This window comes from Barbatula barbatula (assembly GCF_947034865.1).
Source record: "Barbatula barbatula genome assembly, chromosome: 24".
NCBI lineage: Eukaryota > Metazoa > Chordata > Actinopteri > Cypriniformes > Nemacheilidae > Barbatula > Barbatula barbatula.
The window spans coordinates 17,518,572-17,535,067 of NC_136787.1; the positions used below are offsets into that span (position 1 = coordinate 17,518,572).

General features: G+C 39.1%; 1 protein-coding gene across 5 annotated transcripts; it reads right to left on the reverse strand.

Annotated features, from left to right (window-relative positions):
• Nucleotides 1-194: 194 nt before the first annotated feature.
• rph3aa (rabphilin 3A homolog (mouse), a) lies at nt 195-14,781 on the reverse strand. 5 transcript variants are annotated; one of them, XM_079449137.1, is made up of 17 exons: nt 14,678-14,781; nt 8,075-8,212; nt 7,171-7,300; nt 6,703-6,786; nt 5,141-5,306; nt 4,414-4,452; nt 4,112-4,312; nt 3,605-3,769; nt 3,312-3,391; nt 3,113-3,187; nt 2,880-2,989; nt 2,537-2,663; nt 2,378-2,434; nt 1,694-1,845; nt 1,388-1,469; nt 1,111-1,207; nt 195-1,018 (listed from the first exon to the last, which is right to left on the reverse strand). In XM_079449137.1, exons 2-17 carry the CDS (start codon nt 8,197-8,199, stop codon nt 885-887), a joined length of 1,824 nt encoding a protein of 607 aa, XP_079305263.1. In that variant the 5' UTR covers nt 8,200-8,212; nt 14,678-14,781; the 3' UTR covers nt 195-884. The 5 variants fall into 5 exon arrangements, with proteins under 5 accessions (XP_079305263.1, XP_079305265.1, XP_079305264.1 ...); XM_079449139.1 differs by having other exon boundaries at nt 3,605-3,757; nt 4,112-4,315; XM_079449138.1 differs by having other exon boundaries at nt 3,605-3,766; nt 4,112-4,315.
• Between the last annotated feature and the right edge of the window lie 1,715 nt (nt 14,782-16,496).

Here is a 16,496-nt window from a genome sequence, read left to right on the forward strand (position 1 = left end):
TCCTCACTGCTTGAGGGTCAGAGTTTTTGGAATAATTAAAAATATACATGACCTTGACAAACCATCTACTAACATCAGACACAACCCAAACTCCAACCCTGCTCCACATGGCATCTCGTACCAGCCCTCTGAACTTTGTGCCAGATTCAAGACAGCTTGAGAAAATTCTTGCAGTTCACAGGCACTACATCTTTAAGCAATAACTTATTGACAACTTTATTGGGCATTTATCAAGCCTGTATTCATACATGTAAACATATTTCGGATGCAAAAATTACTTGAAACATAATGACCATAATATATAATCAGAGAACATGAATTCCATGCACATAACAACAGAACATTTCCATGTGCAATTGATGCAATGTTGAAAAAAGACGCCATTTACACATAAATTCAAAGCATTGCTTTTAAAACTCAAAATTCACAGTTGTTCTCCGTAGGTGACACGGAAGATACATCAAAATAAATAAAATAAAACAAACATACAGTATGTAGACAGCATTCCTAATGCCAAATTGCACAATAGCTACATTTTGATGAACTAGCAAGATGTTTTGTATGAATAAACGTTTTATTTTCTTGCGGGGTTTAATGACTTTTTAACATGACATCTGTACTCATGAGGTTTTGTTCTTTAAGGCAATTTACTGACTGAAAAATATCATACACTTTTTATACATATTTTTCCACTAAACTAGGTTATTCTTGGTTCGAACACTATAATCAAAATAGCTCATCGCAGGGTTTGGGAAGTCGGAACATAAAGCTTTTCTTCTGAATGAATGAGAAAAGGAAGACCGCTAGTCATACATAGGAGTGAGATAAGGGTTTTGATAAGATTCTGTGCTCTAGGAAAAGGAGATTTCTGGAGATATTACGCCTTAGTCATCAGCCTCAATGTTGTTTTGATGTAACAGAACATGCCAGCGTTCAATCTTCTTGTCCTTGTTTTTCAGACATTCATACCAGTGCTTCAAACACTCGCCTTTAGCCGTGATACCGAGCTGGCATCCACCTGTGTGAACGAACAACATGAAGTTGCAGTTTTAATGGTGCATAAAGGTTTATTTTTTACATATGAATTCATAATCATTTATGACATAACACCTATGAAATCATTTGATTTTCCCATGTCATAATCCCAGACTGAGACATCCAAAGTCTTTTTCGCCAGTTCGCCGTGCTTGACATCATAGCTGAACTCCTGCGATCACAAAAACAATGCTTCATCTAAATTAAACAGCAAAAATGACAGCTCTATTTCGCACTGTGCTTTATTACAGTTTTCTTTTGTAGTGTTAAGGCATTGTCATGGTGCTGCATCAGTGTCGAGCGTGCTCATTGCATTTGGTATTCACAGAGACGGGTTAGAATGAAAGAGTACCTCATTAAACTCTGGGTTGAGAGTTTTCTTCTTGATCTGAGTCTTAAACTTTGCTTTTTTCCCCATGTCAGGCTTCAGACAGCTGCAAAACCCCACAAGTACAGAAACACAAGAACACACAGCCCATTTGTCATCTTTAAATACATCTTAGAGAGAGTCTCAGAGAAAGGAACTGTTCAGATGACATCCCACAAATTGTACAGAGAAATTCTATTAGGATGCATTTTCGATAACGCAAGTGTTTTTTTTTTAAGGAAAATGTTTGATTTGTGTAATACAGACCATTTTTGTGCTATTTAGACTCACATCTTCACAAAGGGATCAGAATAGCCATTGGAGTCCATTGCTGCCAGATGAGCACATCGGACCACACCCACCATGAGACGACTTTGCTGGGTATTGTAGGTGAGAGAAACCAGGATACGGCCCCTCTCCTCTGCTTCTTCATTATCCTTTAACTAAAATAAACACAGAATAGTTCACTCATCTGATAAATCATTTGGCTGAACTTTTTAAAGGAATAGTTTACCTTTAAAATGAAGAGTCCGTCATTATTTACAAGCCCTCTCGTCATTTCAAACCTGCATTACTTTCTTTCATCTGCAGAACTCAAAAGTTTTGGTAACAGAAAACCATTGACTTGCACTGGTTATGGGTCCATACAATAGAAGTCAATGACCAACGGTTTTTGTTTACCAACATTTTTCAAAATATCTTCGTGCATGTTTTGCAGAAGAGAGAAAATTACACAGGTTAAATACGACATAAGTAAATGTAAATGATGACAGAATTTTCATTTTGAAGGTGAATTAGTCCTTTAACATAAGCGCCTTAAATATCGATTTACATATACATTCCAACTACCAAAAGTTCATGGTTCGGACCCATTTGGATTTGAACCTACAACCTTTCTTGTCATAAAAACACAGAACTTCACTGAATCTCCAAGTACAATAATGCTTTCTTGTCTTTGTCGTGTGTAATTCGTACCTCCTCCTCATAAAGCGCCATGCCACGAGATGCTCCTGCCGCAGCTGTACGTCTCACCTGCATATCAGAAGACAGGTGCAAAACTTGTGTAACTTACTGCAATGTAAACCAATTACAGTACACTGTTGTTAAAAGTGTTTACTGTCCCCTTCGGCTTACCGGAACCACTCTCTCGAGACACACGTTGAAGGTCTTCTTCTGGTTATGCTTCAGTTTTTTCAACACCACCCGCGTCTCGCCGATAAACTCATTATGGCCAAACTTGTCCTCATCGCTGACAGAGAGCCTGACAGGGAACAATGTGAATACGACCCCTTTCTCTCTGGGAAATGTCACGGCTTTAATTAAGAACGTCTGAATTCTGAGCACATGAAATTTAAGACGTAACAATGAGTTCGCTCCTCATACCGATGACCCCGTCATGGCACACTCGGTCACATGAATTTAAACATCAAAGAATGATGTTATTCAGTGCATTATATCAATACAAAAGCGCTTTTACCTGAGTGTCTTTTTCTGCATGTCTTCATTGGTGATGCCGTGATAAACAAGAGTCTCATTCCACAGAGGATTCAAAGTGTTGTGGAGCGTCTTTGTTCGTAGCTTGTTAGACTGAGAGATGGGCAAAAAAGATTAAACGTCTGTCACAAGTGTACTACTTGTACATGAACAACACACTTAGCTTAAAGATGCAATTGATCAGTGACATGTAACAATATCATTAAAAGGTTATACCTTGCTGGCACCTGGAAGCAAGTGCAATTTAACGTAAGGATCAGCCAGACCATTCGAGTCCATAGACTTGAGACCCTTCACCAACAAAAGAAAGAATCATTTGAGGGGTTAACATACATGTGCATGTAACCGGATACAGTTTTCCTTGTAAAAATAGATGTCATTATAACCGTCCGTCCAGTGGATGGAAAGACAATACCTTGGCTTTGATTATATTGCATTGCAGTTCGTTTTTCTCCTCCTCGTAAAGCAGATTGAACTCTAACATGCCCAGAGTGGCTGAAAAGTGGACAACATCACATCAAAAGCATGATAAACGACTCGAAAACATTTCACACAGGAGAACCTTTGTGATACCAAAGAAGCACAAAAAATATAAATCCCATGCTGATACATTTTATGATGCACAAGATGTACTGTGAATCGTTTTGGTCACTGTGGTTCCCATAGGGTGCAAACATGTCCATATGTCAGTGCAAATTAGCATCTTACTGGCATCGTCAGAGTCGTAGCTGTTGGCGTCCTCATCATCCTCTGCAGTGGGGGGTGGTGGCTGGCGTGAAGCGGCGATGCTGCTGGCAGCGGACGAATGTGCGTCGGTCTGCATAGCAGGTGGTGCCCAGGCCTCCGGTCGACTCGCTGGATCTGAAATTCCTACTGAGTTTGACACATGCACTTATTCGACAAAATCTGTGATGCTTTTATACTCGAGAGTGAGGAAGGAATCACTGTGCTAAGCATCATCAATTCTTAAAAGTGGACAGTTTTATAGTACTGTACTGTAATGTAATGTATTTAATAATGGTATTCCCTCTGGAGCAACCTGAGGTTAAAAACCTTGATGAAGGGCACGAAAACACTCAAACCTACAACATTTTAAGACCAGATCTTTAACACAATTACATATTAAAGCACTCATGCAGTCTTGTAATATCCCTAATGCGTATTCATTATGACTTTCAGCACAACCGCACAAAGCACGAGACACAGATAAATTACCTTGTTGTTTGGGAGAGGTGGAAAAGGTTGACGCCGGCGGTCTGGAACTCAGAACCTGTACTTCTCTCTTCACCACAGGTGAGTAAGTTTGTCCTTCCACAGCTCCGGTCTGAATCGCGCTCCTGCTCAGAGACTGTCGTGCTTCTTCTTGGGCTCTTTGGGTTATGACGGAACGCTCCTCCCGTACAGGGGGGATCGTTTCTGCTGAGCACGAAGAAAATGGGAAAATGATACTGCGATCGTAAGCTTCATTTCCTCTGAGTGATACGAAGTGTTATTGAAATGTACCGCAGGACACTGACCAGATATCTGCTGCCCTCTCTCTGTAATCTGCATGCTTTCTGAAATGCGATGATGTTTTAGAATGAAAATATATCAGATGCTTTGAAGTGGAACTTATGAAAACATTAGAATACATTTCCAGTGCCCAGTGTGAATACATTAAGAACTGCACAGTGCTCAGAAAGTCCAACCAGGCAGATTTTAACGTGAAGCAATACTGAAGTCATAGAATATACACTCAGAATGAAATATTAGTGTACTGTTTACACTGTATACACTGTATTCCAGGGGTTCTTAACCTTTTTGAGTCCAAGGCGCCCTTCCCACTCACATAAACTCAAAATTCTACCCAAAGAATAATTTAAAGCATGAATTTAATTGGAATTTTTTTATTTATATTATAAAAATGGCCAAATAATAATAAATCTCTTTGTTTTCATTTTTTTAATGTATTTCAATGCACATTCAGTCTAATAAAAAAATATATGCAATCTTGAGGAACCCTTGGGAGCCAATGGGGACCCCCTTTTGGGCTACGCGCCCCCCGTGGATATCCACTGCTGTTAGTAAGTAGGGATAATTCCATGTTAAAAATTGCAAATAATAAGTGGAAAATACTGTTAGGAATTTTCTCGGATTTAATTTATTGGATCAGTGTGTTAACTTTTGTTAGTTCGATAATATTGAGTTGAAAACCGCGTCTGTAATTATTTTCAGCTCATTCCTTCCTTGCACAATTATATTTACCTCCATTGTTCTGTGAGTGTGAAGGTATAGATAACTCCTGATGGGTTGATGGATTTGTAGCCGGTTTGTTGGTGGTACTGAGCTCTTTCTTTGAGATGGGTAAAGGAGCGGGCAAAACCTGCTGTGGTAGACCCTTGAAAAACCAGGCACCAGACCGTTTCAGCATCTTAGAGGAACAATACATATTCATTAGTCAAGTTCAGTTTACAGTCAACATTGATTTACTTTAATTCACCACTAATAACAGACACAGAAAGAAAGCACTTTCTTTCACAAACTCTTGAACTCCTGCTGGTTTGAGTGTAGGAATCAGCTAAACTAAGGTGACCTGAAAAACAGGGGGCTGTAGCCTAAAGGGAAAATGTAAATTTAATTTCAAGAATCATCTTTTCCTTACTTTTCTTTCTTTTTTATTCTGCTTTGTCTTTGCTATTCCACTTTCCAAGCTCCAAGTAATCTGATACACAACTTTCACTACAAAGGTACAAAATTGGAAAACCATCTTTACAGCAAATTGAATTTTGAGCAATAAAATATAGTCGACGCAACAACGTTAGCCTGGGTTCAGATTCAGAGACTTATAAATATGATGGATTGTGTACGGTTGGTAATTGGAAAAATAATGTTTTGTTACATAAGTTTGTGTTTCTTTTATACAACCTGTGAATTTCATCTTAGCCACCTAGATCAACTGAACTCAGTCCTGTCCTGTTATTATAAAATAAAATAATCAGATTAAACTGACATAGGATTCAGGCTTCACCATCGGGTTGCATTACAGAGAGTCGCTTCTTCTTCTGCTACTGACTCCATTTGACAACATTGACTGACCGTGACTTACATCATCAACGGATGTGTCATCTTATCACAGTCAAAGGTGCTGTACTATCTTCATCTGGTTTTATTGCCGAGATAAAGACATAGATTGCACTTTTTTATTCTTTAGAGTATTTGGGTAAATCTCACGTGAGGTTATTTTTGTGCAAAAGAAGCACATTTCACGAAGCTCTCTATATTTGAAAGGGACCATACTAAGTTTACCATAAAAGTACACTGTAAAATATTTTTTGCCTCCTTAAGGGAATGGTTCACCCAAAAACGAACATTCTGTCGTCATTTACTTCCCTCAGATTGTTTCAAACCAAAGATAACCAAACAGATCTCATCCCACATTTACTGCCAAAGTAGGGAAAATAAAAACATGAGATCTGTTTGAATGTTTTAAGTATTATCAAACTGGCTTTACAAGTCATTATTATGTACTATTATCACTATTCTTTGGTTTTTACATGACTTCAACACATTGAAACAATTTAAGCGGTTTCATCTCACTTTTATAACTTACAACAACTCACCGCTATCCAAAATTAAAACGTTAATATTTCTTTATAATTGTATTGTATTAAAAAATGTAAGGCAGAAAAAGATTTACAATACAGTACAGACCTGAGGGGCTTGATGCACGATTGCTGCATACTCACAAATGGGTACTAAAATGTGCATACACAATTCTACATCCACACATGATAAAAAAAAACTAAATATCTGTAAATATGTCTCACCTCTTTGTGTTCACAGCAGATCTTGCACAGCCATATTGGACTGGAACGGCTGATGCTTTGAACGCCACACTTAGTGCACATGTTCTGTGGGGGTGAAACACAAAAAGCCTATGGAGGCACCGCAGGTGTATTCACACACAGAAGACATTGACCTTCTCTGCTTAAAACACTAAATTTCCCCTCCGGGATCAATACAGTATCTATTGATCTATCTGTCTACATCACAAAAGACCATAAAGCCACAGAGCTGATCTACAGCTGTATGCTCTTCCACTTCCATTTTTGTCAATCGCGTAGACTGAAGTGCACGTGGCTGGGTAATGGTCAAGGGGTAATGGTCAAGACGTAATAAAGATAAGTGCACGCTCCCCACTTATTTCTACTTGGTTATTTTTGGACAAATCACTAGTGGATGACGTGCATTGGATAATTGCAGAAGTCTCTCAGGGTGGACGGACGCACGTATACCTTTTTGCAGTCGGCGCAAACGACAGCGCTGACGCCCGCCAGGCCAAACTGCTGTCCGCAGAGCAGACAACGAGAGTAACCGTCACCGCAGGCCGTCCGTTTCATGCTGTCCAGGCGATTTACCAGACGCCTGTGGGACGAAAGAAGACGAAGTAGGACATCAGCAAACTGCCGCCCCTCCTGCGAGCGCTTAAATCCTGCTCGAAATGTATTGATGTAAAGAACTGCGATGTTAAAGCGTTTAACAAAGTGCTGATTTTAGAGGAGAGAGTTAAGAAAGAAGGCAGAGGGATCTTGTCTAGTTAGCACTATTCATTTCTTCCAGCACGTTCCACGGCTGAGTCTTGGGTTGTGAAAACCCTAAATACACTTAAAAAGCCTTCTCAATCATTTAGACAGATGTGCTTGGATCGAGTTCCTCTGTGGAACGTTCTGCAGTGAAAGGAAACTGTGAGGCAATGCTTTTGTCCGTCTCACGGTGGACTCAGGTGTTGGTAGGTATTGCTTTTGCTTCTGATCTCTGAACGGAATGTTATAGATCCCGCAAGCCCAGAGGGTAGTTTTAATTGTGTTTTCATGTTTGCTTTAAAGCAAAAGGCTTTAGGATATCAATAGATCAATTAGTCAATGGTTGATAGAGAGTTATACAATTCATGGTTTTCTCAGACTTTGGTGTACTGGAAAATCTAAACAAGTCTATTTTGTACCCAACCAGTGGTTGACACATCCCAGCATTTTGCAGTTTCAACCGTGGTGGGGATGTCTTTTTAAACCCTCCACATGTCCCCATTTAATCTTGGTGTCTAGAAAAGACAATCTAGACGTTAAAGAGATCTCAGTTGTGTCGTCTCGTTTCTATGGAAACCGAACAAAAGGAATGTTTCCATCCAGGTCAAGGTCTCACCCAATCCTCTCCTGTTCCGTGGCCTCCATCATCTTGGCTCGTGCCAGCACGTTGTTGATCATTTCCTTCTCTTCATCTGTCAGCTGGTCGGATCCAGCAGTGGATTCCATCTGCCTGCTGTACATATCGCAGGCCGTCCTACAACACAATGCCACAACAGTCAATTACGTCCAGCCCACAGCCAAACACGCATGCACTGAAGCTTAAATATACTGTATACAACCGACGTGATAAAACCCCCAGCGGCCCATCTGTCCATATTATTACTCAATCGCAATAGCCCACAGAGGGGACTTTAAAGAAAAAACTTACACTGCACATAGGCATCAGTAAGGAATTGTTCTTAAAGGTATTACGACAGCTGTTTAGTGCTTTATCTTTAGTGAAGGTGAAATCTGTTCTGTGGCTTTTGACATTAAAGCATGTCATATCATTAATGAGTCAATGCGCCGCTCTTTCCAGCACGTTGGTCAAATTTAGTTTCGTCCCATCGGGCGCGTTCAAACCGAAGATTAAAAATGTCCAGGACAGAGAAAGACATGGAGAGACAGAGAGAGACGGACTATTTTTAATCTATTTTTGACGGACTATATTTAGTCTATCTTTGAATAGTTTTATATTAGCATGTTAATTTAGCGATTCTTATACACTTTCGAATTTTGGGCATGGATAATGTATATAATGTTTCTATATTTTGGCAATGTATGACTCTTTTTAACGTGCCAAGAAATCTTGAATCTCATTAAAACGACAGAAAGGGAGCTAGCAAAGAGATAGAAAGACAAAGAGAAGTAACAGAAAGAGGGAGGGAGGGATGTAGAGGTAGAGGTAACAGAGAGAGACATAATGAAAAAGAGAAAGACGGAGAGGAGGTGAAAATAGACATGCCTGATTGCCATCTGCGGCAGGAAATAAGACGAGAGGAGGAGGGAATAGAGACCATCAGAAATGACGTCACACTCTTATCAGCCTCCAAAATTAACTTTCTGCCAAACCTGCCAATGACCAGTGAATGAGAACATATACTATCCATAAACGTCCACTTTAAGTTTTAACATTGTGAAAATTGTTTTAAAATAAAATAAATGAGAATTATAACATATTCTGCGCTATATTTAGGTCACTCTTGCTTGCATTGGAGCACACAGTACGTTCTTTGGAACATTCTCAAATCTGAGATCATTTGTGGAGTCCAGGACGGCTCGAGTGTATGCGCTCATTCATGCAAAATTGTAAAATCTTGTGTTGGAAATAAAAATAATTAGCGGTTTGTTAGGTAGCAAACAGCACTGGTGATTGTGCTCAGTACACGTGGATGTTTCCAAACAACCTCCTCATCAAAAATCAAATGCGTTTAGATTGGCTGTGCTGAAAACACTGCTGAGACCAATACCAAGATGCTGATGTGGGCACAAACAGCAGCGTTTCACTCACATTTAAATGCTCGCCTGAAATTCTGATTGAACAGAAGCTAAGTTCACATAAATCAAATGCAGACGGAGAGACGCATTTCTGCCAATATACAAACAGAAGGCAGTGAAGGGTGCTTTGCTCTGCAGCTTAACCAGAAAACATGACGAGCAATTTTTCACGTTACATATATGCTGGAGAAAAAGCTTTTGTCACAAACTATAATAGATAGAGAGTCTTTCTGCACAGGGCAGTCGTTGGGGCAGTACATCAACGTGCTCTAAATGTCATTTTCTGTCCAGGGACATTGATTGCATTATTGCATTAATGGCTAAACCAAATTCAATAATACTGAGTCATAAAATCCAGACAGACACATAAAGCAAACTCAGCCGTGGAATCTTTGAGTAGGTCTAATAGAAACATCACAGTCATGCTACGCCATGTTTGATAGATTGCATGAACAGTTAAAAAAGGTTTTAATTATAGCTAAATGTTAACATTTTACACTCGAATCCCATAGAAACATTTCCCCAGCCACATTTGAAAGAACCCAAAACGAAATGATAATCTCAAGAATGACATCAGCAAAAATTCCCAAAGCGCCGTTTAGCCAGATCCATACAAAGCTGATATCTAATAAATAGAGAACCTTTATTGTTAAGGACCGTCTGAACTGAACTGGTGGTCAATGGCAACTGGATTCCACATATAAAAACGTAAATGCCACATCAGTGCAATCTGAAAGCAGATGAAATTTTTGGCACTGGTTTGACCAGGAGTCTCATCCCTGATGTCTGTCAACACGCCCGGAATTTGGCAAAGCTGCCTCTTTTCCACACCTGACTAAACGTGCCAACACACATACAATCTATATCCTCAGCTGTTCCGCTGTACTTTATGTTATTGTCTATAATACACTCTAGTGCTCTTGTGCCGTGATTTATAAACCGCCTGGGGCTTGATCAACCCCCACCCACCCATCCGCCTCTAGGAACAACACCTGCTCTCTCCTACCCCCCATCTCCAGATCTACCCCTCTGTCCACCTGTCCCCACTCCACAGCGAAAATGTTCACATCCAACTTTCTGAATACCCTTTACAGAACACATGAATGTGGGTCACTATGCTCAAGTACGAAATCTTCCGGCGGGTTGGATTGGGGATAATGAGGCGTTGGGATTAATTGGGGCTGTTATTCAGCAAGTGGGCGGATAATGGAGAGAAGCTGTTGTCAAGTCATTAACTCAACTCTTTACACAAACACATCAGAGAGTCATTACATAAGATGGTAACTAGTGGACCAAAACCAGATGATGGGTAAGACACGTATACATGTAGAGGTCTTCTGCAGTACAGTACTTTTAGAAATAATTTTGTGTGAAAATAGGACAAACAGCAAACCAAAAAAAGTGTTTATTTTAAGTAAATCGTGTCTCAAGTCTCTTTCTCACATTAAGCGTCTGTATGGCTTTAGAAGACCTGGAATATACTGCACTAGTTACGTGGATCTTATTTATAAAGTCCTAGAATGTACTGTTTTCGAAATTTTTGTGATGGACTATATTGTTATATGGACTTTAAATGATTATAAAGTAAGTGTATAATATATGGTATATTATCTATAAGTAACATGGACTGGTATTTATGGAACATTATGGACTACATGTGATTATACAGTATATGGACTATATTGTTTCTAAAAGTCACATAGGTGACTGTTCTAGTATTTATAGAAACATATGGACCGTATGTGATTATATATGGACTATATGGTATCTATGGGTCACATGGGCTACTGTTCTAGTATTTATAGAAACATATGGACCGTATGTGATTATATATGGACTATATGGTATATATGGGTCACATGGGCTACTGTTCTAGTATTTATAGAAACATATGGACCGTATGTGATTATATATGGACTATATGGTATCTATGGGTCACATGGGCTACTGTTCTAGTATCTGTAGAAACATATGGGCCGTATGTGATTATATATGGACTATATGGTATCTATGGGTCACATGGGCTACTGTTCTAGTATTTGTAGAAACATATGGGCCGTATGTGATTATATATGGACTATATGGTATCTATGGGTCACATGGGCTACTGTTCTAGTATCTATAGAAACATATGGGCCGTATGTGATTATATATGGACTATATGGTATCTATGGGTCACATGGGCTACTGTTCTAGTATTTGTAGAAACATATGGGCCGTATGTGATTATATATGGACTATATGGTATCTATGGGTCACATGGGCTACTGTTCTAGTATCTATAGAAACATATGGGCCGTATGTGATTATATATGGACTATATGGTATCTATAAATCACATGGGCTACTGTTCTAGTATCTGTAGAAACATATGGGCCGCATGTGATTATATATGGACTATATGGTATCTATAGGTCACATTGGCTACTGTTCTAGTATCTATAGAAACATATGGACCGTATGTGATTATATATGGACTATGTGGTATCTATAAGTCACATGGACTACTGTTCTAGTATTTATAGAAACATATGGACCGTATGTGATTATATATGGACTATATGGTATCTATAGGTCACATGGGCTACTGTTCTAGTATCTATAGAAACATATGGACTATATTTATATGGACTATAGGGTATCTTGGGCTACTGTTCTAGTATTCATATAGTCAAATGGATTATACTGTATGTGATAATATATGGGTCACATGTGCTACTGTTTCAGTACTTATAGAAACATATGAACTATACGTGAGAATATCTGGACTACAGGGTATATAATGTTCACATGGGCTACAGTTCTAGTATTTTTAGACTCACATGGACTGTATATGATATCACATTTAGACATTGACAAACTATTCAAACACTCATCGCCAAAATACTGCCAGGTTCCAAAAATCAGAGCTGCGATAAATGTTCAGAGCAGGAAACCCTTATACAGTGAAGCTCTTGTAGAAGGTGTGGGTTTGAATCTAGCCTGCATTGGCTTTCCTACATTGGCTTCTCTGCTCCAATTTCCTTTTTCACTACCAATTGTGCAAAACATGGAGTGACTTAGAGAATAATTTGAAAAATAATACACCGTCGACATAAATAAATCAGGTGTGTTTCGTAACAGAAAAAGCACATGTTCCGTAAGTAGCCGAGAGAACTGTGTTTCCAGCTCTGCCTCGGTGCGTTGCCAAGAGAGAAACCCATGTCACTTGGAATTCATCACAGGCTCCGTGCAGGAGAGCCGTCATCAGCCCTGGGAAATTCTCCACAAATTGACATGAAGTAAAAAGGATAAGGGGGTGTTTTGCTCTGACTAAGGACCTGGCTTTACACTGTTCCCTCAACATTGAGTTTGTGTTCATTGCTTGAGTCCTGACAATCTGTAAAATGGATTTGAACAGAAATCACAGTATAAATGATTAAAAAGCCCTCCTGCTAAAGGATTAATCTAACTCAATGGAAAAACCTTAATGCCAACCGGATAGTCATTTTAAGTGCATGTATAAAAGCTTTGATACAATGTATCTGACCCACTTATCTCACGCTCTCTCCGGATGCACACTAACACAACATCAGCTCACATAAGATCCTCCACCTACTGTACACATCTAGAGCTTCACTGGTAAGAAGCGGCTTACCCAGAACCTCAACAGCTTTATCCCTTTACTGCCATTTTGATGAGTTTTCTTTTGAGAACAGGATGCTGAAGTGTTAAACCCATCAGTGTTTGGCAGGGGGGAGACGCAGAGCTGACAGCGGCCTGTCAAACAGATGATTCTTATTTTCATACGCATGTGGAAAGTAAACTCTTGCTTTTGGGGAGATATTCTCTATACAATCGAGCTAAAGGACAATGATAAAGACGATTATTACATCAACTTACTCATCCTAATGTCATACCAAACCTTTATAACTCTATGAAAAGAAAATATTTTGAAGAACATTGATCACCAAACATCATTAAACTCCATTGACACAAAAGCACATTTCTCAAAACATCTTCTTTTGTGTTCCACAGAAGACTTCTCTATAATTCAGTTTCAAACTAAACTCAATTCAATCGGTTTAAAGGTTTGTTTTGAGATCTTCTAGAAGAGCTGCTGGGAACAAACAGGGCACTGCACGGTCTCCAGTCAAGCATTGAGAAATTAGAGGAAGATTCGATCTGAAAACACTGCTGGGGTTTACATGATAAAAACCTGGACGGGACGCAATCGCGACCTCTTCTCCAGCCTGCGCAGCCCTACAGCTGCATGACTTTCTTTTCTCTGAAATGACGAAACGCTTTGATATGCAAAGGAACGAGGTATTTTGAAGCCGAGAGCATCTTAACATTGAGTCAGCAACTTTCTTCTTTTCCGTCGTAGACGTGTTCTGAGAAACATTTATTGCCTCTGAATGCCGTCGTCAGATCTTTGTCTCGCACACGAGCAAGCGCAAGCCAGAGAGAAAAAGACTCAAGTTTCTATTACATAACACAGCCATCATTTAGACTCTTGAGGATGTTGTGCTCAAAAGTGCGCTTCTCAACTATCTATGTGCTGATGATGCCAAACCCATTTAATACTGAGAAAATGAGTCCAAATGCTCTTAAAAGATGATAGAAAATCATTCAATATATTTCTTATAAAATTGCATTTGAGCTACATAACCAAATCTTCTAGAAACATCCGAAATGCACAATTAAGAAGTTCACAAAGCATCAACAAAATGTATTTCCCACATCCCAAAAAAAAGACAGGAGCGTCCCCGTCACATTAACGACACAGCAGGCATGAACAAAATTTCTCTGCCATCTGCTTTCTGTTTGCAATGCTGAAGCATCTGTGCTTACAGTTCTCCACAGCAGCGTCTAATAATAGAACGTGCTACCATGACAGGTCTGTGAGATCGCAAATATTTCTTTTAACGTCCTGAATAATTAATCAAAGCCTTTGGAAATAAAGAACGGTGGTCTTTTAGCGATACTTCAACGGACTGATGACACGATGTATTCAAACACATTCAAATACAAATTCAGCTTCAACTTCGCCCAAATGCTTTCGATTAGATCACTCAAGCCCATGTGCACACATTTTTCATTTTCTATTAGAAAAGCACACACAGAGGTGTCGTACTGTAAATAAAATATTTCTATGGAATACTAAGTTAATGTGAGCTGTCGGCGATGTGATGTCACTCACCGCCCCTGATGGTGAGATGTTCTCCGCTCAGCAGCAGAAGAGATGAAGATGTGTCTCTCGCTCTCTCTCTCTCCTCCACACAGTGAAGCTTTAATACTCGTGTTCAGGGAGAAGGCATGCCAGCCCCCCGCCCCTCATATCTGACCGTGCTGAGCTCTGATCCAATGAGAAAGAACAGAGAAAGAGCATTTACAGAGCACATACCTGATTGAGATGATGAGGATGTAGAGGACTCACACCAGTGCCTCGTATCTACTGCAAGAATGGCTTTTTTATTCATATTTCACATGCACACAAATGTCTCATTACTCAGTTATCTTTTTATTCTTCACCACGGCGCATTGATATTAAAAGGTCACATTCGCCTCAATGCAACCAAAATCAGCAATTATGGTCAAATTTGTCATAATTAGAAAGAGTGAGCAAAAAAGCAGCCCGTAGGTGATCGTGCATCATGATGAGACTCTACTGCCCCCTTCTGATTCTTTTTGTAGTGATTTATTCTTACCATGTTGACCAAGATAACAATTAAAAAAGTGCCAAAGAAACACCTATTGGTACCACAGTAAAACTGTAAAAGTATAAGTAAGAAATAAAAATAAGTTATCCCAGAAAACAGCCCAGCATGTTATAGTTTGGTGTTTAATAGCAAACACGTCACTAATTCAAAACAGCCTTTCTTTGATTTTAAGGTTCTTTCTTACATAAAAAATAAATTTTTGCTAGACATTTTATGAAACATGATCATAATTTGTGTGTGTAACATGATTATGTTGTAATTTGGTTTCCCCTCAACACGACGGTCGGTCTGTAATACTTTGAGCGCGGTGTGTGTTCAGATACTGCTCTCAGGTCAGAGATCCTGAAATCAGTCGCAGGCCGCTTAGAGACAAGAGTGATCGAAAAACAGACTCCTTATGGGCCAAGGGCTCGGAGAGACATGATCCCGGTTAACATCAGCTTCAAATCAGAATTAAAACCCAAACAAAGAGACAGAAAAAGACACACATGATCCCAGTTAACATTAGCGTCAAATCAGAATAAAAACAATGTTAACAGTCAATAACATGTCAGTTATTTTGGGTCTTTGCTCTCATCACATTTCATGTGTGCTGTGTTAAAGGATTTCTACAAACACAACCACCGTCAAGCGTTATTAGAGCTCTTGAATCAAAGTCATAGCAGTGTGATCTCAACAACAGCTCATTGTTCTCAAGCATCACAACATTACTAAAAACATCTCCATTTATTAAGAGAAGCAAGGTCAAGGCTTTACAACTTTAAAGTGGACAGCGAGTTCAATTTGGCTCTAATCTGACAACAGAGCAAATAACATTTTTGTAATAATCCACTTAAACTCAACATGACTTTCGATTCTGCTTTAACATTTATTTTGTGGTCAGATGTTGCTCCTTTAACATGATGGACTACATAGTGTTCTGATCTAACAATCATTTTTGACAAATAGCAAGAGTACAAAGCTAGAAAATGAATCTTAAAAAGCATAACTCAACCTTTTCTAATAAAAAAGATGAAAATGTTTTAAGTACTGTAGAAGTCTCACCTTTTGATTGTGAATCTTAGTAACTGTAACATCATCTGACACTTTAAGGGGAAACATCGGGGAGACTTCAAGAGATAATTCACCCACAAACAAGAATCCTGTCATCATTTATGCACCCTTATGTCTTTAAAAAAACCTGTGTGTGAAACACAAAAGAAGATATTTTGAGAAATGTTGTGTGTTCATAGAATGAAAGTCAATGGGGCTCTGTGTTGTTTGGTAATATCCATATTCTTCAAAATATCTTCTTTCGTG

Coding starts and splice junctions, on each gene's coding strand:
- rph3aa (XM_079449136.1), bottom strand. CDS start 8,199: ATGTACAGCAGGCAGATGGAATCCACTGCTGGATCCGACCAGCTGACA. Junction 3,188..3,311: donor GCAATATAATCAAAGCCAAG/GTATTGTCTTTC, acceptor TTGTTGGTGAAG/GGTCTCAAGTCTATGGACTC. Junction 1,208..1,387: donor TCAACCCAGAGTTTAATGAG/GTACTCTTTCAT, acceptor TTGTGATCGCAG/GAGTTCAGCTATGATGTCAA.